This window comes from Alosa sapidissima, chromosome 14 (genome assembly GCF_018492685.1).
Source record: "Alosa sapidissima isolate fAloSap1 chromosome 14, fAloSap1.pri, whole genome shotgun sequence".
NCBI lineage: Eukaryota > Metazoa > Chordata > Actinopteri > Clupeiformes > Clupeidae > Alosa > Alosa sapidissima.
The window spans coordinates 3,060,190-3,084,827 of NC_055970.1; the positions used below are offsets into that span (position 1 = coordinate 3,060,190).

At 41.6% G+C, this 24,638-nt stretch overlaps 2 protein-coding genes across 4 annotated transcripts in view; one reads left to right on the forward strand and one right to left on the reverse strand.

Moving 5' to 3' along the window:
- LOC121682158 (transcription initiation factor TFIID subunit 4-like) overlaps nucleotides 1–8,953 on the reverse strand; it is a 115,176-nt gene extending 106,223 nt beyond the window's left edge. Inside the window, 1 exon segment of the mRNA XM_042062203.1 lies at nucleotides 7,627–8,953. Coding sequence (XP_041918137.1) covers nucleotides 7,627–8,947 — 1,321 coding nt within the window. The 5' untranslated portion in view covers nucleotides 8,948–8,953.
- Nucleotides 8,954–11,265: 2,312 nt separating this feature from the next.
- LOC121682155 (protein LSM14 homolog A-like) lies at nucleotides 11,266–23,734 on the forward strand. Of its 3 annotated transcripts, none has more exons than XM_042062194.1 (11): nucleotides 11,266–11,582; nucleotides 12,655–12,818; nucleotides 13,018–13,153; nucleotides 13,745–13,870; nucleotides 14,621–14,800; nucleotides 14,992–15,072; nucleotides 15,543–15,719; nucleotides 18,400–18,571; nucleotides 18,745–18,771; nucleotides 19,230–19,479; nucleotides 20,716–23,734. In XM_042062194.1, exons 1-11 carry the CDS (start codon nucleotides 11,462–11,464, stop codon nucleotides 20,737–20,739), a joined length of 1,458 nt encoding a protein of 485 aa, XP_041918128.1. In that variant the 5' UTR covers nucleotides 11,266–11,461; the 3' UTR covers nucleotides 20,740–23,734. The 3 variants fall into 3 exon arrangements, with proteins under 3 accessions (XP_041918128.1, XP_041918129.1, XP_041918130.1); XM_042062195.1 differs by having other exon boundaries at nucleotides 20,719–23,734; XM_042062196.1 differs by lacking the exon at nucleotides 13,745–13,870.
- The last annotated feature ends 904 nt before the right edge of the window (nucleotides 23,735–24,638 follow it).

The following is a 24,638-nucleotide window of genomic DNA, read 5'->3' on the forward strand; positions in this document are numbered from 1 at the left end:
TGAAATGTATAATGACTAATACAGTTGCATTTACTACTGTTGAAATGATTTGGCACAGACATAGGCATTCATTAAGCCTTTCTCCTTAATTCAAGGACAAAATCAACTAAGAATTGTTGTATGTAGAAAGAACTAAAAACAAACTAATTTTATATCTACTTCAAAGTAACCACTTTTTGCTTTGTTGAATGCTTTACACTTTCGGACCAATTTGTGTTTGATAGACACTGATAGACAATCTGACACTATCATTGTACATCTATCTATCATTGTCTAATACTGTCTATCATCATTTGTTCGATGGCGTCATGAGGCTAGTAATGGTAACATCAATATTGTGAAAAGGGGTCAACAAGGTACAGTAAATAGTGGATATAACTATAACATAGGTTAGGCAACACCATTATTTAAAGCCTAGCTCGCTTCATAGAAAATACACATGTAAATACACATGTATTTGGTCTTTTTTCCAATAGGAACTTCAGCTGTAGTTCAGCGGTCACAAAATGTAGTAGAGTAAAAGTAAAAAGTTTAACAAAATGTAAATACTCAAGTAAAGTACAGATACATGAAAAAATGACTTAAGTACAGTAACTGAGTAAATGTACTCAAGTAATGTCCGCCACTGCAAACTTTGCCAACTCAGCTGGGTGATGTTTCAAATCATGCAGCGCACAAGTGAATTTGACCGGCAAAAAATTATGGTTACCGGTTTTTGAAATCCTCAAATATCGAAATCGGTCGTTAAAATCACATGGGCTCTAGTAACTTTGCGTCAAGGCAACGCAAACCATGAGGACTGCCGGTGTGCTTCATCAGCCTACTGTGGGTAGAAGAATCATGCTTGTTTGCTGACTGAAGCTTTGCAAATAAACCAAGATATATGTTTGGTTACAATGACAGGGTTATCCGATTGCACAGTGTCTATTAGTCACTAACGTTTTGAAATCAGCACTTGCCAGAAGTCCTGGTTTAGGTCCGTTTCACACCGGGTGCGTGGCGTGAGCGTGTCATCTGCGTGGAGTGTCCGTTTTTATTTCGGCTCCCATGTTAACAGGTTAGACCTTGCACACCACCTGCGTGACACGCACGTCGTGTGTCGCAATGCGTGCATGCTACGCCACGCGCAAGCGTGTTGGAAGCATTTCCATTCAAAACAGTGAAGAAAACGTGAGCAAGAAAGAGCTTTTAATTGGCAGAGAGGCCGCTGCAGCGCTGCATCAGACACGCTTCTGGTAAGCAGACATAGAAAACGCCACGCAGCCACCACGCAGCTGCCATACAACAGACACACGGCGTTCCCGGTGTGAAATGGGCCTTACAGTAGCCTAGAAATCTAGACGCACCCAAGCGGCAGCAAATGACATTTGCTGCCAGGGCTAGTCTAGCAACTCTCCGTTGGCTTGTGAGCTCGAAAAACTTCTATCAGGTCAATCAAATCGTTTATAGTCGTTAGGCGAGCTTAACATAATGATTGATGGCATAGTTGCAACGGTTTGGCTTGAATTCCCTGCTACTTGAAAACAAATAAGATAATGTTGCTGTTGGCGAACAGTGTGACACGAGTTAAGTAAGTATAAGTATAAGTAAGTATATATACTCTTTTGATCCCGTGAGGGAAATTTGGTCTCTGCATTTATCCCAATCGGTGAATTAGTGAAACACACTCAGCACACAGTGAGGTGAAGCACACACTAATCCCGGCGCAGTGAGCTGCCTGCAACAACAGCGGCGCTCGGGGAGCAGTGAGGGGTTAGTTGCTTTGCTCAAGGGCACTTCAGCCGTGCCTACTGGTCGGGGGTCGAACCGGCAACCCTCCGGTTCCAGGTCCGAAGCGCTAACCAGTAGGCCACGGCTGATTTTATTAAGCTTATTATTATTATTATTTATTAAGCTTTTATTAAGTTGGCAAAAGTTTGAACTAGCCAACTAGCTCCGCTGGTGGGAAACACATGGGACTCATAGCACTGTCCTATTGCGTGCAGAGGGAATTTGAAAAAACAATTATCCCGCCCCTCGGACTGTGCACTGCAAACGGTGAGTGCCCAGACCCTATATTTTAATGTGGGTCTGGCTCGTCAGGCTAGCATTAAAAAGTTAACTCTAAGTTAAGTTATGCAATGAAGCAGTATCTCAAAGGTAATGTTAGAATAGCCTACTGTTTGGATGTCAAGTTTAGCATGTTTACTTACAGCTGCTTGTCAATTTTGTTACTCATGCAGGGTTCATTTTATTGACTCTGACATTGAATGTTTGCAAAATCCCGATGTAAATGGAAAAGTGTTTTCCAAGACTCAAAAGTGCTTGTCCCAAGGAGAAATGAACTTTTATTTTAACTAACTGGGTAGAAAACGTTATGAATTGCATCCACACATCAGCATCCTTTGAACTGTTTTACAATTGCAAGAGTTCCCTCACGAACGTCTTAAAGTGACCCCCCCCCCCCCCCCCCGTGATCCCCATGATGTATGGTATTGTGACCATGCTTCAAATGTGCTCTGTGATAACTCTGATGTGATATTGTGACCACGTCTCGGATGTGCTCTGTGATAACTCGGATGTGCTCTGTGATAACTCGGATGTGATATTGTGACCACGTCTCGGATTTCCCTCTTCATTCTTCCTTCTTCTTTGTTGTTGATTTTGACCTCCCTTTTCCCCTTGTTTATGGCCCAACCTGGGTATTGGCAGTGTGTGAGTGCATTTTTTATGGGCATTTCTTCCTCCTCTCTATACTTTTTATCTGTTGTGAAACTGGCCCAGTCATATAGTGTTTGGAAGACTGATAGTTTTATGTGTTGCATGGTGTTCTGATGACCAGAATAATTATTAGTCTGTGCGTGTTGGTCAACTTAATGTTTCCCGTATCATCAATTGAGTTCAAGTGATCTGTGAGCTTCTGAGTGTGGCCAACCTTTACCTTCTCCAATAGGTCATCCACATATCTCTTCCAAAGTCTATGAAGTTTGCTACTCCATCACTACTGTTTTGGAAGTAAATAATACGAAAACGAAAAAAGGTTCACGACTGCGTAAACGCAATGGCGTAGTCTTTTTGGGTTGCCGGTTTGATCCCCGACCAGTAGGAGCGGCTGAAGCTCCCCGAGCGCCACTGTAGCAGGCAGCTCACTGCGTCGGGATTAGTGTGTGCTTCACCTCACTATGTGCTGCTGAGTGTGTTTCACTAATTCACGGATTGGGATAACTGCAGAGACCAAATTTTCCTCACGGGATCAAAAGAGTATATATACTTACTTACTCAAGTCGAGACAGAAGCATAAATTGGATTTAAAGAGCCCTGCTGGACAGTTTTACTGTGCCCTCAGTCATAGATAAAAGTCAGTAAAAGATAAAGTTTATGAGTTGACTCACAAGAGCAAAGAGGAACCAGAGAGGCTAAGTGTGTAGAGGTAAATGGATCTTTGTGAGCATGTCCATCACATTAGCCACCATAGTTCCAGACACAACCCCATTAAAGAGACCCCAATAGGTGACAACCTGGTTTAATTTGATTACCTGCTGTTTGTCTTTAAAGGCTGTAGGCTGTCCTCCTAACTGCCTTTCTGTTAAGGTAGGAAGCTGAACCATTTTCTCCTGATCTTCCCTTTCATTTGCCTGAGGAAACTTATTTTTTCAGTGCATAGTGAAGAATTTATGCACATCTCTGTCTAATTCTCCTCTGGTTGCAGAAAGCATACACTGCCTTTAAAAGGTTCCTAAACTTTTTTAGCACATCTACACACATACAACAATTTCAGAAGCACCAACTGCAACATTCTCTATGTTAATCTAAACATCCCAATAAAAGAACCCCATGTCTCAACATCACAAACAATAACACTAGGAACCATGCAGTTTAGACCCTTAATGATGACACAGCAAGAATGAAGCATCATTACAAAAATGACTGCTGTTTGTGTCCTCCTTTTAGACTTCCACATTTTAGTGTGCGTAGTTCTGCACAGCACCTGTTGACATTAAAGGTTGTATCAGCAATGGCGGGGTAACCCTTCTTCACTTCTGTTGATGTTCAAACAACACAGAGAGATAGCTCGCTACTCCCTCCCCCTCCCGTGCAACTGAAACTCTCCTGAACGCGCATCTCGTGTTTTTTTGACGGCCTGCTTATGGGGCGGGTAGCTAGCGGATCATTAGGAAAGATTAGATGAATGTGATCATTTATGTTTGGGCCTTTTTTGGGCCTGCAATCGCTGATACAACCTTTAATAGGATGTGTTAACACAAGATCTGAGAAGATTAGAGTTGAATAACACTGAACCAATCAACAAAGCCCTGCACAAATTAGATGACAGTCCTGCTCTGAGCTAATTCTGACTGACATATGTGATAAAGCACTCACAAATGACAGGTGTAATAGTTCTATGGCAAAAAACAAACAAACAAACAAAAAGTTTCTTTAATCTGACAGACATCTGCAATACATGTAAATTCTTAAATTTGTCTTAAAACAGACAAGGGTGCAAAAACAAATGGCCAAAGGGTTACTGTATTTGTTCTAATCCAGTGTCAATAAATACATCGCTGATTGGATAACTAGGTTTTAAGAATCTAAGCCAGAGTGAAATAACAAGCTTCGGTTGAGCCAGAGCTCAATTACCACGAAGCTAAATTTGGCTGAGGAACCAGACATGTAGCAAAAGATAAGATGCAGTGTTCTTAACAAATAGGACTTATTCCCATAAAATAAGCAACACCTCAAAAGTCTCTCGACATGAAATGTAAGGCCTGCAAAAAAAAAGTGGTACCTGAATATGTTGTCCATGTAGTTGCTAAAGAAGGGACCCTTACCATCTAACCAACCTTACAGGATCAAAAGGAGAAGTCACTTCTCCTAATGCACTGCTCAAACACCAGAGAAGTACAATGGATTACCCATCATAGACCATTTGATCTGCCTTTTTACTATGGCAAGAGCACAAAAAAAATATTTTTTGAAATAAAAAAAATACATACATAAAAAATGTAATGTGAACATATCACTGTGTGTGTGTAAACGCAGCAGTGTGTTTCATATATCCCATTATGGCAATGTTTTTTAATGGATTTTTCAGGCCTTTAAAAAAACATAAGGGGAAAAAAAGTATAGTGAAGTAGGGATCGACCAATTATCGGCCTGGCCGATTATTAGGGCCGATATTTAGCATTTTTATAATAATTGGTATCGGTCATTTTTTCCACCGATAAGCCGATATTGAAATGGATAAAGAATGAAACGCGCTACTTTGTCTGTAAAGCGTCTCTCACTCCCTGCATTTGCTACTCTGTGGTCAAGAGCATTGTCCCGCCCACTACACCGTCTGATGTGTTAGTTAGCACGAATGCAGCCATTCAGTCGAAGACTGAACACAGAGAAAGTTTAGGATTCTCACTGAGGCAGACTGTAGACTGGGCTTCAGCTATACGGAGCTATTTTTCGAAGGTAAGGAAGGTAGCTTTGCTGAAGTTGCAATGAATCACAATCATCTACACTGAAGTTACAAAAACACCACTTTGTAAGCTATTGTCTCTTTGATCCGGATCAATAAGTAAAGCACCCACTTCCTTCATTTAGCGAATTCCCGATTGATGCACGTTACTGATGCTGTTTACTAGTTAGCCTACAAACTCGGGTGCTGCGTGTCGGGAGTTCTCTGCCTCCGCCTCGTTCGTTAATTGTGAATAACGGGACACCACGGCGGACATAGTACAGACAAGTCCTAAATTATGCGATAGTGAACATCAAAAAGTCTAATTGCTCCTTTTTGAAACAGACTGTCAGAAAAGACAACATGCACCCAGGGCCAGCCGTAATTTAATCCAACCTGAACTAAATCGCGTTCTGAGCATTAGGCTCTTAAAAGTGTAGCTTGTAGCCTACACATGGACACAAATTGCATACTTAAATAGCCTAGGAACTATTTTAAAACTGTTTTGTTAAAGGGACACCAGGCAAGCCTGATGTTTTTTCTCTACGAAACTCCCCCTCGCTCGTCTGAAGCTCTTTTCCTTTTCTTTGCGTCTTCAGTCAAGGGTTTTCGCTGCTTCTTCGCCGGCTCTGCCATTATACACACGTTTGCAACAATCTCTAGCGTTTTGTTAGCCTGCCTCTGTGCTGTAAACTGATCCTGCTTCGGTCGGCGGGTAGGATACACCGAACTTGCAAGTGGGATATTCTTCCTACAGGCAGTAGGGGCGGGCGAGAGAGCCTTTATTCGCCCTGTAATGAGTCATTTAACCATATACCGACTTACGAAGATGATTAATTAACACGAAAACGTTGCCTGGTGTCCCTTTAAACTATTCAACCGTAACACTTGCCATCACGCATGCACCTCTTCCTCTCCCTCTCTCGTGCACTCATACACACGATGGCAAAGCATCCTCTTTGTGACAGGTCCCTTAACAAGCACATAGCCCATTGTGTAGGCATAGTCTATGAAAATAATTGCTATCACTTAGCTCTTGGATTAACATGATACACAGGATTTACACTTGCAAGTGATGCAAGTTGATAGACAATTGTGTATCAAAAGAAGAAAGAAAAGTTTGCATAATTAAATGCTTTTGAAATAATTTTTTGCAGCATATCGCCTTTACTACCTACCCCACTTTTTGACAACTGACATATCGGTTTTACATATCGGTTATCGGCCTCCTGTTTTGGTAATAATTTATATCGGTATCGGCACTGAAAAAAACATTATCAGTCGATCCCTATAGTGAAGCCACATCCGCTGCACTATCCTGCTCTGCTAAAAACTTGTTTACTCTGAGCCGTACATAGTTGTCTGGTAGGTGGAGACTATGCATGTGGCAAAAAAAGGTCACTGGAGTTCTTTTTGTGCACCTGATCCATTACTCACCTTTAATAAGAACCGACTTTGTTTCAGAATCAGTTCTTCCCCACTTCATCTCCCACAGGCCTTACTCAACTCCAGTCACAACACAAGCTTTAAACTCACCAACAGTTTCTAATTGCTTCAAGACAGAGCCTTGCTGAGAAGACTATCAAGGCCACAGCATACATCTACAATGCTGTCCAGTCTATTCAATGAGCATGGCAGGTTGACAACAGCAACACATTAACCAAAGATGGTGCAGAAATAAAAGGAAAGTCCTGAAAGGATTCACAGATCATATGAATGTGCCAGTGACATGCATGTCTAGACAATGTCAACTAAACAATAAAGTATGTAAACCACCCCTTATGCACTTCTTATTAGTGTTGCAATTAGTTAATAGTATGATCTATTACCACGGTAAAACAAGGTAGCCTACACAACTTGCAGTGGTTCACCTGTGTCCAACGGGTGACACACTTTGTTACAGTGGTCTTTAAGGTGACACATGGCGCATTTAGTATATGCTTGATTAAAAGTGCGAAATTTAGCTAAATTCAACACAACAAATTTCACACCAATGTCGTATGACGCAAAGAGCATAGCCTACTGATCTATGGACTTGTCTTACATTGTAATTAGAAGGACTCATGTTTACATATCCAAACACGAGTCTGGAATAAATCTTTTCAGTGGCAGAGATGCATAACTCAATTATTTCTTCAGTCAACTAAATTATCAGGCACCCAACATTGTACATTCAAGGCTCAGATTTAAATCACTCATACCTTGAGGGATGGTGAACCCTGGTGGTAGCTGGATGGTAGTTTGTTGCTGAGGCGGTCTGACAATCAGCTGAGGTCCCACGATTCTCTGAGGAGCAGCGAGTCCTGGGCGAAGTTGTGGCTGAGTAGAAGTTGCTACGGCTGGAGCGGATGAAACAGCTGCAGGCCGTATCATTCCAACAGTTGTGGTTGTCGGTTGTTGCCCAACCACACTGACAGCGGGCTTTGCAACGGCGGTGAGAGTAACGGGACTGCTAGCAGCAGGTACAGCGTTTGTAGTCTGCTGTTGGCTGGTCACCGTGTTGACAGAGGGAGATGGGACCGTACTTATCACAGAATTTACAGTGCCAGGCTGAGTCTGAATTACGTTTTTAGCCTGAACGGGTAAATCCGACTTCACTAAAACAGAATCAGTGCTTTTGCTATGGTTAACTTGTGGAGTTGCTGCAGCACTGACCGGTCCTATTCGCGCGCCTTGTTGGACCAACGCCGACACTGTCGTTCCATTTCCATTTTGCGCGATGCTGGCGACTATATGACTCGGAAGTCTGTGCAGAGCAATAGTTGGAGTCCCGCGATCCAGTGGGATAGCGGGCTGTGATGTAGAAATATTGGAGGGAGACGTCGTTAAAGTCGTGTTGTTCGCGGCACTTGTATTGCTAGCCATGGTATCGGCGTTATTAGCTGTCGTCGAGACAGAGCCAGAGGCAGCAGTAGTTGGCGACTTCATTGACAGTACGGCTCCACCGTTGCCGTTCAGACTCTGTGCGGCTGCACTCCTTCGTGTTGAAATAGTGTATTTTTTTATTGTGGAGGTTTCAGTTGATGCTTCAGTTGGTGTCGGAGCCGAACCTCTGTCAGCAGGGTTGATGCTGCCCAGCGGAGATGGCAAAGTTACCCCATCAGATGCAGACAGTGTTGTGATGTTAGATGATCCATGTGATTGCAAACCGCTAGTACTAGCACTCACCACAGTCCCTGAAGTGGTGGAGGGTTCCTCGAAGGTCGCAATGGCGCTCACTGAAGACGATATTACAGTTTTATCTGAGCTAATTTCTTTAGAGTTGTTCTCCCGATTCATCTCAGCTTTATGTTGTCCTTGTTGTTGCTGCTCTGATGAAGTGCCCACTTGGGCAGGTAGCGTTCTCCCCAAGTGGTGATTTGCATTAGTTGTTGATCCACCACTCCTGTTTTCCGAATGTGGAGCTGCAGGATTGCTTTGGCCGACAAGCTGCGACTCCAAAGAGCCCACTAGGTCGCTAACTGCTTTCTCGTCCACCTCGGAGAACAGCATATCTTCCAGAGGGTCGGAGGCGCCCGCCATCTTTGATGTGAAATCGCAATTGTAAAGCAAAGCAATGCGCAGTCGTGTTACTAGGCATTGTGGGAATGACTCTGACGTCAGACCGCCAAAATTACGTTTTGAATCCATTTTATTTTCCCTAAAGTGATGCCTTATTGTTATCAAGGAATTGTTGATCTCTTATTTAGGAGAACTTCAGCATAGGCCCATCCTGTCATACTTACAAAACCTTAATTTGAACACTTATGAATACACACTTTCAAAATCGTATGCACCTGGAATAACATCCTATTAGGCCTACTTCTAGAACATGCTGTGTAATTATCTTTTATGCTGTAGCATACACAGTTTCTTTTATGTTAAATGGGCGTCTTATTAATTCAGCCTATGTATTTGTATGTTTGCATTTTATATCAAATAAACCTAATAAACAACACTAAACTTGAATCCTTAGAAACGATTGTACCCAGCAGGGGGTAGCAAAGGCCATTTTATTTTAATGTCATCTGCAGTAGACCTGTAGCCTAACACCGTCTGGCATAGCGTATAGGCTACAGGCAGTTACATTATTCTTGCAGAGAATTATTTAAAATGAATTATGTTTAATTATGAATAATGTTGTTTACCATGTTGCCCAATTTTATTAGGAACTTTTTAATACCATGAACCCACCTGTTTACCTTGTTTCTATCTAGGCGAATTAACTTGTGGTTCTGGTTTATAGTCTATATAGGAATTATCATTATTGTTGTTATTATGCTATTTTATATTTTTATTTAGGCTATATAGCTTTAATTGAAACTGTTAATTTGAATGTCAATGTGGTGTATTGATATAATGGTGCTTTGGTGCTAAGAACCACCAATATAAATATAAACTTTAGCTGTCATCTATTTTATTTTAAGATAGGCCTACTCCAGCTTTGTTTAAAGAAAAGAATCTTGTAAAAGTGAATGTATCAACTGCATCAAGCACATTGAATGACCATTGTGTATGATATAATGTGCTAATAAATTTACATTTTTACAACTAGGCCTACAGCAGCTTTCATAAAACAGACTGACCACTTCCAGGGCTATTCAACTAGGGGAAAAACAGAATCCCATTTTATTTAGGCTGTAGCCTGGACTACAATTTAATTTCGGCCCGAATTCATCAAATTCATACACAGTGTCTAGACCAGTGGTCCCCAAACTACGGCCCGCGCCACCTCATTTTGGGTGGCCCCCCAAAACATGTCCGTGGTATAGCATCTGGCCCGCATGGGAGTACACATCGTCAAACTATAACCTCCATAATTTCCCCCATTCATTCTCTATGGCGAGTCTTAACAGTACATGTAATACTCTTTTTGTCCACTGGTGGTTGTTTTGGCGCTGTTTTGCGTTTGCCATCGAAAACGGAATGAAATGTAGGGCTACCTGCAAACAATGCAAGAGGTTTATGCTGACTGCATCAGTGCTCAAAGTATTCTAGAAGTTTATCAATTAATTGTTAATAACTAACTTCTATTCAAGTCATATTTCTGGGACTTTCTGGGATAATTATTTCTATTGTTTATTCACTTGTTCAAGTGTTCATACAAATTCACAAGTTCTCATCGGGTGAGTGAAAGTGGTCATTTCAGATGTTTTTGCCAGCACTTCATAAAACTCTCATAGTTTGAGAACTTCAAATTATTTGTAGGATATTGCTTGTTCACAACTTGAGCTGTGTATGCAAAGACACAGAGTTCAGAGTTCACACATTTTGGATAAAATACACTTTTGGGACTCCCTGCTAATACTTTTGGGAATGTTAAAGTCTTTTTATTATTATTTCATTTGAGCTACATTTTACACTGATATGGCATGATGGCAATATAAACACAGCTAACAATGGTATTAAATTGCAGTAGCCTATGATTAAATGTAATGGAATATTCAACTAAGGTAGACTGCTGTTGTTCACAGCACTAAGCTATTTATGGCTATTAATATACTCTGAATCTCTGGCCCTCTCTTAGAGCCAGGCATAGTGAGCTGGCCCTCGGAATAAAAAGTTTGGGGACCACTGGTCTAGACTCTAGACAAGGAAACAGACCACTCTATATCACTTGATTGATGCACATGTTGTATGTTGAATGATTGTAGGTATTTACTAAGTGGTTGTCTGTTTTACAACAAAATAAAAAAGGAAAGGGAAAACCATGTGAATAGATTAGCAACTTGGGTTTGATGCTTTTTTCAATGGTTGCTTCAGGTCCCGTCATTTAATTGATTAATGCTAAATCGAGATCTCGAAAAATAGCGCGATAACTTAAAATTCATTAGCTCACCATCCCAGAATTCATAGCAGTTTATGCGGAGGAAAATGAAATCGGCCATGTCGTGGTAGCAACTCGCGGGGGGATCGAACGAGTAAGGTTGTTAACACCAAGACAGCTATAGGAAAGAGAGAAGTGGAATATTTTCTTCATCTTCAACACAGGGTCTGTTTTTCTGCAGAAGAAGCTTTTCTTTGCCAATTTAGGAGCCCCACAGCATTAAAAACATCATGAGCGGAGGGACACCTTACATCGGCAGCAAAATTAGCCTGATCTCGAAGGCCGAGATCCGATATGAAGGGATTTTGTACACCATTGACACCGAAAATTCGACTGTTGCACTTGCAAAAGGTAATTTTGTGGATTAAATTCAGTCTTGTATCATATAATATGTAAAGTGTACACTTAATTGCCCGATTTGGGAATCTATTGTGATGTTAGTGGCTAGCTAGTTAGCAAATAAGCTAACGTATTTACTCGTTATATGGGTGCCGACCTGGCTAGCTCACAAGCTATCTTTTTATTAGCAAGCTGCGTAGCAAGTAAGGTGGTATTTAGCTAGCATACTTGATATCAATAGATTTCTTGCTAGCCATTCACAAATATTGACATGATTGTGAACTTAATTTGCGAACGTTAATACATAAATGAAGCCATTGATAAACAACCTCAGTCACTAATCAGGTAACGGTTAGTAACGTTACAAATCCCTGGTTATGATTTAACGTTAATGGTGACGTGATGTTTGTTCACGTTAGCTCCGAGCTTGCCGTTAGCTAGCAGTTATGTCAGCTAATATGTTCGTGCTAGCTAGCGGGTTAAGAAGTGATGGCGCGGACAACAAAAGCTCCGTGCATGAAGGGAACTTGAGCACCTTTAAAGGATCAGACGGCGTCATGCTGGCCAATTAAGTTCGGAGTATTTTACAGCGTGTGGTATAGTTTAAAATGGCAACAGGGCTGTTGGTGCGAAATCTCGCAGTTGCGTGATAACGTTAACAGTGTCTCAATCTCTTTGTTTACTTCTGTGCTTCTCTAGCGTTATGCGAGTTAGGCCGTCGTTAGTTTGGCGAGTAGCATGATTGTAATTCATCCCCATTTGCCCAGGGTGATATCGTGAACACATGGCTAAGTTATATAACATTTAATACGACCATCTAATTTCAACAGCAACTGCACATTTCTGTTAGACAACATTAGCTAGTGCGTCCAGCATTTGTGGCAGAGGTTGTAGTTTTATTAAAGTGCGGTTTCAGTGACGTTAGGGCGGAAAGATTGTCAAACGTCCCTATCTAGGTCTCAGAAGTAGAGTGTGGTTTTCTTTATGGTATGAAGCATCATCATCATTAATAAGAATCGTAGAAGGTATATATATATATATATATAAAAAAAAAAAAAAAAAAAAACAATATCTTCCCCACCAGTTCGTTCGTTTGGCACTGAGGATCGCCCAACAGAGCGACCAATCCCACCCCGAGATGAAGTGTTTGAATACATCATCTTCAGGGGAAGTGACATTAAAGACCTGACGGTGTGTGAGCCCCCAAAACCACCGGGTTCTCTGCCTCAGGACCCTGCTATTGTTCAGGTAAGCACTGCATACACAGATTGGATGACTTTTACGGCCAGCCGTAATCAGAATGATGAATGAATGAACAGACCATGTTTTTTATTATGATTTAAAATAAACAAATAAGGCTTCTTCCTGTGATGACAAATTGTTTCCTCTCAGATATTACTGGATGTTGTCATAAAAGCGATTTCTCTCCCAATGCTTTTGTGTGCAGTCATCTTTGGGAACTGCCACTGCTGCGGCACCATCGTTCCAGTCCTATGCCCCTTTCAGCCGCCCCCAGGTGCCCGCCTACAGCCAGTTTAGCGCCAACCCTCTGGCTCCCCAGCCCTTTGGAGCCAACGCTGCAGGTGGGTGCTCTCCACACTACTTACCATTGCTTAACCAATGAATTGAGGGTAATTTAACTTGATGTAGCACAATGCAAACATTAAGCTCACAGTAGGGTTATTCTTTGGGACAAGGCTTTTTAATTACAGAGATCTCGTCTAGTGGTGGGAAGCAATTTTTTGACTTCTTGCAATATGAACATTTGTGAATCACAGCTGGTAGTTATTCTCATATTTTTTTTGAAGTGCAAACTTTAAAGTGCCTGAGAACCTTGTGTGTTACGTTCCCATTTCTGCTTTCATAACGTCCGTAAAATAGTACCTTGTAAAGCAGTTAATAATGGTTAACCGTAGTGTTTATATCTTGAGTACACATTCATGTTATACCATACATACATTTGTTGTAATGGACATATTTTTGTTCTTTCCATTATTTTACCCACTGTTTAACTCATTTGAAATTCCTGTCAGGCCATCTTAAGTAGCCAGCCGCCCCCAGTTGCAGGCCTTAAGTTTGGAATTGATGCCAAACCAGGAGAACACTACGTTTGTGTGCTGTGCCAGTGTGTGGCCACGCGTTAAACCCGTTGCTGTTCCTCTCCATTCATACAGGGACCACAGGGCCCTCCTTTGGTAGCGACACCAACACAGTCCCCCCTCTGTCGCACAGCAGTGCTATTGGCAGTGCTTTCCCCTCTGACTCTCTGTCAGTGAGTGCAAGTGCACATGTTAATGAAGGTAACCCAGTGAGTGCAAGTGCACATGTTAATGAAGGTAACCAGAGTCACGAGAGAAATTAATAACGTTAAAAAAAAAACCTTATGGCACTAGCTGATCCATGCATGTTATTTGGTTAAGGGTCATGCTAATTGTTTTATATGCATTTGTCTAAATCAAACCCCTCATTTAATATCTCGATGAGGGATCTGTAATGTCAAATACAATTAGACGCTTCTTCACAGTTTGCTGTTTATGGCCTTCTTTTAGAAAGATTATACTCTAGTGTCAGATGTGTGATTGTGGAGATAAAAACGTGTAGTGTACATGTTTTGTAATGTGAAGTTCTACATGTCAGCATGTTTATAGAGTGATTGGGTTGAGACTCAGACTATGTGCTATAATATATATATATACGCTGGTGTGTAATCTTAAAAAAAGGAGGCCTTATGACTTTTTCTTGATCGAATCACTGTCAATCCTTCTATTATCACTTGTGAAATCCAGCTTTTCTGAAATCATGTCTGTCCTGGCTCAGAATTTCGCGTTTCTTCATTAACCTTGCACATGCACACAGGCGAAACTTATAACCCAATCTGCGGCTTCTTGGTGTGACTTCACACAGTGCTGGCATTGCCAAAGCCTTTATCACACACACTAATTCCCTCACCGGCTAGGGTTGTGTACACACACACACACACACACACACACACACAGACCCCGGACAGCCTCTGTAGTGGTTGGCTCTTGATGTGCATGTGCTTTCCCCAGGCCGTAGCAGCCCTTCTCTGGACCCCCTGAGGAAGAGCCCCTCTCTGGAACAGGGTGTGCAGACGGCCCCCCTGGCGGCCCCAGCACCCCTGGTGCCTGTGGGTCAGAGGAGCCCGGCCCGGCCCAGCGCCACTTCCACTGGCAGCCAGAAGCCTGGTGAGGCTTTGGAACAGCGTAGAGGTGAGACCCAGAGACGCCACACTGCAGTGGTGTCTTAGAAAGGAAAATGTCGTTATGTTGTTGCTGTGTTTATCTTTATGCTAGCTCTACTAGTGCTTTGTCCTGATGGTTGTATATTTTCATTGGTATTGTGGAAGTTGTATTTACATAGACTTACTATTAAACAGCAGACGATGATTATGTGCCTACAGCTGCTGATGCCCAGAAGGTTTCACGACCTGGCGGTGATCAAGGCAGGAACGACAACCATGATCCCAACAAACGTCATTCTGGTAAATCATTATTTAAAACAGACCTGGCAGAGTTTGACTCCCTGAGGAGCAACAAATGATGTCATAAATCTTTTAAGTGTACACTTTCTCTAAATGGCCCAGTTTCATTCCGCAACCATATGTATTTGGCCATGTTGGTGGATTTTCAACTTCAATATCGATAATATTTAGTTTTGTGCTTGCATAGCAAACAAGGGATATACCAGTATTTCAGTAGAGGATGGAAGGATAGCTTCTCCACTATATTGTTTTAATATGAGAAGTATCAGAATCTTGTAGTAAATGTATGTTAGAAACGGTGACATCCTACTTACTTTCTCAGTACTGTTTTTTTCTAGATGCAGTGCAGGTGCAGTTCAACCACAGGAAAATTGATGTTCTTGGAAATTCCCTGACAGCTGTTTGAAGCTCATTTCTCACTTGTTAAAATATGGCTTTAACACTTATTTTAATCTGATTGGTCCCTTCAGATGGAGCTCCAGCCTCCCGCAGGGGACGCGGTGGAGGTCACCGTGGCCGTGGGCGGTTTTCTGTGCGACGGGATGGCCCTATGAAGTTTGAGAAAGACTTTGACTTTGAGAGCGCCAACGCTCAGTTCAACAAGGAGGAGATCGATCGCGAGTTTCAGAGCAAACTCAAACTGAAAGGTACTTTCCTGTGATGTCATTCGCTGATTCAGTGTTCTACCCATTGTTAGCCATCTTAGTATACTTGTAAGACCTTTGAACATTTATGTGTGCTTTAAAGGCCATACACAATTGGCATTTAGTAAAAAAAAAAAAACAAGACCATTTAGAGAAACTTTACTTTTTACTATAAGTTGTCTCTGGTGGTAAAGAACCAATGACTGAAGTGGTGCAGATTAATTCTCTCAATTCCTCAAAGCTAAATCCCATAAAGCATATTTCTAGTAGAGAATTTTGAAAGAGTGGATTGTGATGTGAACTCTGTACGCGTGTTCTGTGTTGTGGAGGTGAGACGTAGAGAAGCCACACGTTTCTGATCGATGGATTGACACACACAGACAGCAAGGATTAAAGTTTTCCGTCATACGACGGATTTCCGTCAATTTGATTTTAGAAATGTCATATTTGAGATCGATGCAAATCCGATGAGAAAACAAAATAGGAGGGGGGGGGACTTATCACCTTTTCTTTTCCTTTTTTAAGGCAACTACAAATATTAGGTCCGATGAATTAATGTGTGTGATGGTAAATGTTTAAAGACCTAATAGTGTTCTTGAGAACTTTCGGTGTCTCAATCAGTGACCGCTCAAGAAGATGGCCTATGTCAGCCATGAGTTTCGCTTTGTTTATGTTCTACACGCTTGTCTCATTGGCCTGGGGCGTTTGCTTAAAAAAAGAACACGTATGGAGGACTAATAACGGTCTAAAAGTTGGATTATAGTGACACAATCGAGACAGCTGATGAGGTTGGCCAATCCATTTAACTTTTTTGGATATGATATTGTGAGCTCTGTGCGAATTCGGAAAAGAAGCGTAGGCTGTGTTCTTTCCGTGCATCAATGTAGACAATTTCTTACTATCGCAAACTCTTGTCAGGGGAGGTCGTTCATTTTGGGTGTCACCTATGACTTGAACAGATAGCCTGCTATGCCACCCGATGTAGGCTACTATTCTATGTTACAGTTTTTAATCAATGCAACTAACATTATGTACAGCGACGCAATATAAACCGTAGCCTATGCAATTTATTATCCCATCTGTTATGACCTGTACAACAATGTTTTTCACAATTTGCAACGAAAGGTTTTGACTGAGCGTGTTAACATAAAATAATAATAATATTATCATTGTGAACTGTTTAGTAAAGGGGTCAGTCGTGTTTGTGACGCACAGACAGCCTTGTAGCCTATTTTGCTTATGCCTCACTTTTAACGACAGTAGGTTGTGAATGTATGTTGACAAAAAAATAACCATGCAATTAAAATAGTCACCTTAAAACTTTGCTATAAAATATTATTAAATTATAGCACAAAACCATAACCAGTAGGCCTACCAGAACCTCGCATATTAGCGTCATTTGTGTGGGTCTATTTGGCAAGGCCACTAGCTGTCATGGATGCGTTGTTGCTAAAGGAAGGCAGGTGTCAAAAGTTAAAAAATAAATGGAGATGGGCGGCTGTTGGAAATGGGGGAGAACTAACAAGCCATGGTGTAAAGAAATTAAAGTGCCAGGGGTTTGCTTTTGCGCGGTTTGCTTAGATGCAATAGGAAAACGTTTTAGTACGCCACCAATCAGAAGACCGCCATAAGATTAACGTTCGTTCATTTCAGGACATCTTCCCCACCTGGTGCAATTAGCCACCACAACCGCTACGTTTATCTACTGACCGTTTTTACGTTTAGAAAGTAGGCTACCGTACGCATGTTCTTTCATAGCGCAACACAACCTGTCCCTCACCATATCGCAACCTCTTGTCAACCTTATACAATCTGTTGCTGAAGACAAAAGCGCCCTCTCCAGATTGTCGTTATCAAATGTGCAGACCGCCTGCATGAGCGCACACAGTATGGCTGCTCATTGGAAAACTGAGTTGTCTGTAAAACTCAAAATTACCATGTTTTCATTAAATGCGGATGAGGCAACAAATGGAAATATGAACAATATCTAGAATGTTCTGATTCGTTGATGATGAGGAAATTGGAAGTCTTGCAAACTTGATTTTATAGATTTTACTTGTGTTGAATTGCATATTAACAAGAAAAATATCTCCCCTTTAAACACTTTTGGCCTGAAGTAATTAAATAAGAGTGTAAGTTAAAGCCTTTCTACAATATTGCTGCAGTAGAAAAGAACAGCAATGGCTAATCAGCAATGGTCAGGGGTGGTACTAAAATATATTTTTGTTCATCAGGAAAACTCAATCTCAATCAAGAACACTCTCAATTCGCCTTATTCACATGGTGGCCATTGGCGGCTAAAACGAGGCAACAGGGTACACAACCATAGGATTGTTATGTTCTATGCTTTCACCTGTAGGTGGCATTAATTATATAGTAAGTGTCCCTTGTAGCCTCGATTTGGTTTAAACAATGGCCGCCGTGTGAAATAAGGCGAATACTCCCTTTACTTTGCTGTTTGCGTCTTTTTGTACATTAAAAACCAATAGGTCGCGACCGCAAAAGGGGTGCTCTCTCTATAGGTAGATATGAACGTATGACTTATGGCCTGAAAAAAGTTCAGTCAAACAATTTTTTTTTTCACTTTAATCCCTGAGACGGACACAGACAGAGACACTTTGGACATCTTTTGAAGCCACACTGCATATTTGTACATTTTTGTGCATGTTTGTTCTGTGTGCAGATGAGAAGACTGAGAAGCCGGAGAAGGCTGTGAATGGGGAGGATAAAGGTGACTCCGGTGTGGAGACCCAGAACAGCGAGGGCAACGCTGAAGAGGAAGACCCCCTGGGACCCAACTGCTACTATGACAAGTCCAAGTCCTTCTTTGACAACATCTCCTGTGACGACAGCAGGTAAGCCATCTTAACGTCCATCTGTGCACTTGGACATTACCCCTCAGATATGTTAATATAAACCTGAATAACTTTCACAGTCAAAGTTTCTATCCATGACCGTACACATAATTACTAGAATTTGTCTACCTGATCCCATCTAAAGCGTGTATTGTGCCTTGCTCTTGTTTCAGGAAAGCTGCGGACAAGTCTTTCCCACGGTAAGCCCTGTCTCTTTTCTCTTCTGTCCTCCAGCAATCTTTTATTTAGAAACCCAATGCTATTGTGTTCCGTGTGTGCGTTTGTGTATATGGATGTCACGAGAACTGATACTTCAGTACCAAGTCAATGCTAAAATGCTGGCGTAATTAATATGCAAATTAGCGTGTGACGTCATCTAGCGACATTTAGCGACTTTTGGAGCTGGCTTTAGCTACTTTTCATTTGAAAATATACTAAGAGGGAGGGGGAGAGGTTAAGAGAGCTAGGGACACGAAACGGCGAAGTAACTATTGCCGATTAAAAAAAAGATGACTGTGAAATACTCAATATTTGTGACCTAACACTTTAATGTGTCTCACGTACAGCAAACTGCTATGTATCGTATATTCGGTATATAGAGTAAAGAGTGTATAACAACTATGGAAGTTAATGATCTGCTGTGTTTTCTCTTCATTAGTGAACGCAGGCAGACCTGGGCTGAGGAGAGGAGGATGAACGCAGAGACCTTCGGCATCCCCCTGCGCCACGGTCGCGGGCGTGGTGGATACCGAGGCCGAGGGGGCATGGGCGGCTTCCGCGGTGGCCGAGGCCGCTCGGCCAGCCGGGGCTCATTCGGACCCCCCCGTGGGGCAGGCGCTGGAGGCGGATTCAGGGGAGGATTCCGGGGTGGACGTGGCGGACGGGAGTTCTCTGACTTTGAGTACAGGGTAACGTATCCTGCTATTATAGTCCTAGCACAGAGTACAGGGTAACGTATCCTGCTATTATAGTCCTAGCACAGAGTACAGGGTAACATATCCTGCTATTATAGTCCTAGTACAGGGTAACGTATCCTGCTATTATAGTCCTAGCACAGAGTACAGGGTAACGTATCCTGCTATTATAGTCCTAGCACAGAGTACAGGGTAACATATCCTGCTATTATAGTCCTAGTACAGGGTAACGTATCCTGCTATTATAGTCCTAGCACAGAGTACAGGGTAACATATCCTGCTATTATAGTCCTAGTACAGGGTAACGTATCCTGCTATTATAGTCCTAGCACAGAGTACAGGGTAACATATCCTGCTATTATAGTCCTAGCACAGGGTAACGTATCCTGCTATTATAGTCCTAGCACAGGGTAACGTATCCTGCTATTATAGTCCTAGCACAGAGTACAGGGTAACGTAGCCTGCTATTATAGTCCTAGCACAGAGTACAGGGTAACGTATCCTGCTATTATAGTCCTAGTACAGGGTAACGTATCCTGCTATTATAGTCCTAGCACAGAGTACAGGGTAACGTATCCTGCTATTATAGTCCTAGTACAGGGTAACGTATCCTGCTATTATAGTCCTAGTACAGGGTAACATATCCTGCTAATATTGGCAGTCATAGCAGAGGTGGTCCTTTTGCTCATTGAGTAGATTAGTGTTGAGGGATGTATTATCATTTGCTGTATGGCATGAAATTAGCCTTGATATACAGATTTCTGTATGGAAAAGAAATGGGCATATATTTGTGATAATGATCTCTTAAGTTGGGCAAAAGGTAAAGCAAACGCTCACCAGATAAGCTTGACAATGTGGTGAAAAATCTCTTTGATAACTAAATCTGTCAGGTGGCAGGCTTACTTGTACCCATCATGTACCATTCCCTGTCACACTTGTTTTGGCATATTTAGACTCATTCCCTGAAAACGAATAAGATTATTAGAACAAATAAGATCATAATGAATCACTTTCTTTCCTGTGTTACCTGTTTTGTGACTTTCACTATTTCACTAACGCTGTTGTGTGTGTGTCTCTGTCTCTCTCTCTCTCTCTCTCTCTCTCTCTCTCTCTCTCTCTCTCTCTCTCTCTCTCTCTCTCTCTCTCTCTCTCTCTCTGTCTCTCTCTCTCTCTCTCTCTGTCTCTCTGTCTCTCTGTCTCTCTGTCTGTGTGTCTTGTGTTTTCCTCCAGAAGGATAACAAAGTGGCTGCGTAGTCCAGCCTGCCTGAAGCCGAGGGAGTCTGCAGGAGACGCGTAGCTCTTACTGGTCCAGAAATGTGCTTTGTTCCCAGTCCCGACTTAATACCGAATGAAGATGTACTTTAGTGTGTAATTGACACCAGCACAGCTCGCCATCAGCAGGTGTTAACGCAGCCTCTTTTTCAGTTCCCTTTTTTAAGAAACCAACAAAACAATACACAAATGAATCTGATGATATTTCTTTGATACAGTACACTCACTGAGGGATAAGAGCTTGCCTGTAAATACCCTACTTAAACGTGGAATTATTCAGTATTTTTGCATCAATATTTGAGTTCCTTTCTTACTAAAAGGTATTTGATAATGTTTCTGTTAGTTGTAAAGATGTATGCAGAAGCCCGCAGATACTGTGATGAGTGCTGATTATCACTGAAATAGCTTTATTTTTTGGGGGATATATCCTTTAATGTACCTTTTAGAAGCACCAAATCTCTGTACATAGCCCATTGGGTCACACATAACAGCTCTCTGTTGTGCATCTTTGCTTGCATATCTCCATAAGCATTTTTTTTTTTTTTCCTGTGTGTGTTTCAGTAGTCTACTGTACACCTTTTTTGTGGCGTGGATAAGGGCTTGAATCGTGGAGTGTTTTGTGAGTGATGTTGGTGTGTTGTGGTGGCAGGATCCAGGGTTTGGTTGTCAGAACCTCGTCCGCTTGGTTTTAGATGCCAGCCTTCCTCCCTTACGCCAGTAATGCAGCTACCACCTCCCGCCTCCTCGCCATCTTCCCAGCAAAATGACCAGCTCCAAACATTTAGTACACATTGAGCTGAAGTCGGATTTGCGATCAACCTTGACAAACTGATTAGCAACATTGATTAACTGAATGTAGAGACACCAGAGAACTTTTCTTTCCTTTTTTGGTCTTTGTCCTTCTGCAAAGTCATTCTTTGTGGTTGTAGCTTTTCTGGGAATTTATTTTGTTTTTTGTTTTTACTCCAAATTTAATTGCAAATTTAATTGCTTGCTTTCTTTCTCACTCAGATCACGCAGGGTAAATAGCTTAGTGCTGCAACCCCCCCCACCTCACCCAAAAAAAACAGATACAGCGACCGAGTATGAGTTTCCACCAGTTAATCTTTTTCTTTCCAAGTTGAGTGCCAGTGACTGTTGCCTTTGCTATGGATAATGTAGGCACCATGCGTGTTCTAGTGTTAAGAGGGCTTTTTGATAAACCAGTCTAGTGCGGAGTAGTCTTTCAGATCATCCAGCTGCAGCCGTCACTAAATTATGGGCCGCTAGAACATAGGAATCCATAAAATCAATACTACTCCTTGCAATCTTTTGAGTTAATCCACTTTTTTCAGGGACACACCCATAGAATTATCCAACCCTTTAAGAACAAGATTGGACTGAGAAAATGTATCCAGTTGCACTTTACGGATGAATATGTGTAGGGTTACCGAGGCGTCTATTTTAACCAGTTTAACTGAAAACCCTGATGTTCATGTACATACCAGTTCTTGCTGTAGATTATTTTGATACCATATTGACCCTGTCAGTTGGCTCATAATTTGTTGGAGCATACAGGCAAGGTTAAGAAAGATGCTGCGCTGAAGGTAGCATTTCGTTGTTCTTTTGGATACATAAATGGCTCTATAACAGATGTTGGCATAAATGTTGTGGATGGCATATGTCATTTTAGTTGGCAGGCAAAGAGGCTTGTCCAGTTGGTCTGCTTGCTTCTGTGCATTTGTTACCCTCTGGGAGAAACGTAGGGGGCTTTGATTCCCGATGGAAGGGGGCACAACAACGAAAATGTTTGCAGTCCCATATGGGAGAAAATATTAATTTAGTGAGATGTTAGCTTAGTCCCTGAATGAGTTGACTTGGCCCTGAATTCAGTCTTGACTCATATCCTACCAACCAATAGTCAGTTGATGCTCATTATGGGAGTTCCTCTTGTAACTGGCTTGATATAAAGATGTACTTAACCTACTGAAGATTTGGACTCAAATTGGTTCTAAGATGTTGAAAGCAACCATATGACTCAACGAATTCAGGCCTTTTGTCACATCCTTTTATGGCAAAGTGAATAATTTCTCGTAGTATTTTTTTTTTTTTTTTTCTTAGATTTTTAGTATTTCTAGAGTTTAGTTTGTATAACCATATCCTCGCACCTGCAGTCCTCCTCAGTAATAGCACTGTCAAGTCATCCAGCACAAGGTGGGAGGAGTATGTGTCTAGAATAGCAGCTCCCAGTAAAAATTGAGCAAGTCAGTGTCATTACCATATAAACAGATGAAATGTATGGGATCCAAAGACTGGACAAAGGTGCAGGGAGGGAGAGCGGGAAGGGTGGCTGTGGGTTGTGGGCGGGATGGGAAGGTGGGTCTAGATTCTTTAACTGTGTTCCAGTTGTTCTTGTTCTCAGTACGCTTATGGAGGGTGTTTTTGGTTACTGTTGTGGCTGTTTCAGTATATAAGACGTACCTATAACTATTTACAGTATACTCTCTTTCTTTGGAAACTTAATTTTAAAATGAAGCACTACAAAACGCGTACAGCATAGAAGCAGAATGCTAGGGCAGCTAGTAACCTCGCACAGTCCCACGTGCTGTTTTGAACCAGTCGCTGTAGTGATCACTTGGAAGAAGCTGCATGAGCAATGCCTTGTGATGAAGCCACAATGGAAAAAAATATATAAAATCATGACACTGAACAACTTGGATACACCAGGGCCAACACATGGAGATTTGGGGAAGGGATCACCCTGGATGGTTTTTTGCAATAATAGACACGTTGTTGTACGATCCCCCAGTGCTTTTTAAAAGTTTCAAGTGTACATATTTCTAGTGTTTTGCTGTGAGGGTTTAACTGTATGGAGCCCCTCAGACGTCAAAGAAATTCATTTTGGTTCTTCAGGAAAGCGATTGTACAGCATGGTGTACTACTTGCCACAGCTGTCTGGAGGTTCTATTCGAAGATGAGAATAAACAGTTGTTCAATATTCTTGGCTTTGTGTGAGTTTTCTTCTTTTCCCCATTTATCATAAATCCATTTGAGCTGATGCATGTTGTGTAGAATGTCATGTCTGGTGCTTCTAAATTGTTGGGGTTTGTTTTGTTTTTTGCAACACAGTCCAGCTTTTCTTCAGTGTTCATAACTGGGTCATTGAATCTGGACAGTTTAGTAAAAGAAACATATATTACAAGTAAAGTGTGTTGTATTTTTTAGAGGAAAAACAGATGTTATTTAATATACTTTATTTAAAAGATTGTGGATCACAGAAAAACATGTCTGCAAACAGCTGGAAAACGGCATGCAATTGCAGTGACTTTTAGGCTTCCTTACATACCATCAATCAGAAATAAGACTACTTCAGTGCATAAATATAGTATATGCTTTCTTCTGCATATAAGGCTACATGTATATCTTAAGCAAGCAAATAAATGTCAACATTTTAAATAATTTTTCGTTTAATAAAAGTAATTGAACTTTCAGCACGTTCTGCTTACTTTTTCCTCCTTTTAATTTTTCCCTTCTTATTGATGTATTTGTATGAGAATGACACAAAATATTTCGAGTGGGATAGAGGGCCATGTGTTTTGGTGAATCACTTTGATTCATGCAGCGGACGCGCCTAGATTCACTTGCAGAAAGCTGCGGCTGCGTGGCCTGTTGAAGACGTTTGAAGTCTGCTTGTGGCCTTTAATCATTTTAATGATTTTAATGTTCCAAACTACTAGCGTCCACATTTGTCTGTCACTTCTCATCTCCCAACCAACAATGACTACCAAGAGCGAAACAAAATGTATATGTTACACGTTGACGACGTTGCCTTTTCTTTGCATTGTTGTAGTTTAAGGTCACAATAACCTGGAGGGTCCACGGTCGACCGTGAGTCGGTCGTA

What these genes read in the sequence shown, in the direction of transcription:
- LOC121682155 (XM_042062194.1), top strand. Translation starts at nt 11,462, where the DNA reads ATGAGCGGAGGGACACCTTACATCGGCAGCAAAATTAGCCTGATCTCG. An exon ending in GGCTTTGGAACAGCGTAGAG is followed by an intron (nt 14,801 to 14,991) that starts GTGAGACCCAGA and finishes ATGTGCCTACAG; the next exon opens with CTGCTGATGCCCAGAAGGTT. An exon ending in TCTCTGACTTTGAGTACAGG is followed by an intron (nt 19,480 to 20,715) that starts GTAACGTATCCT and finishes GTTTTCCTCCAG; the next exon opens with AAGGATAACAAAGTGGCTGC.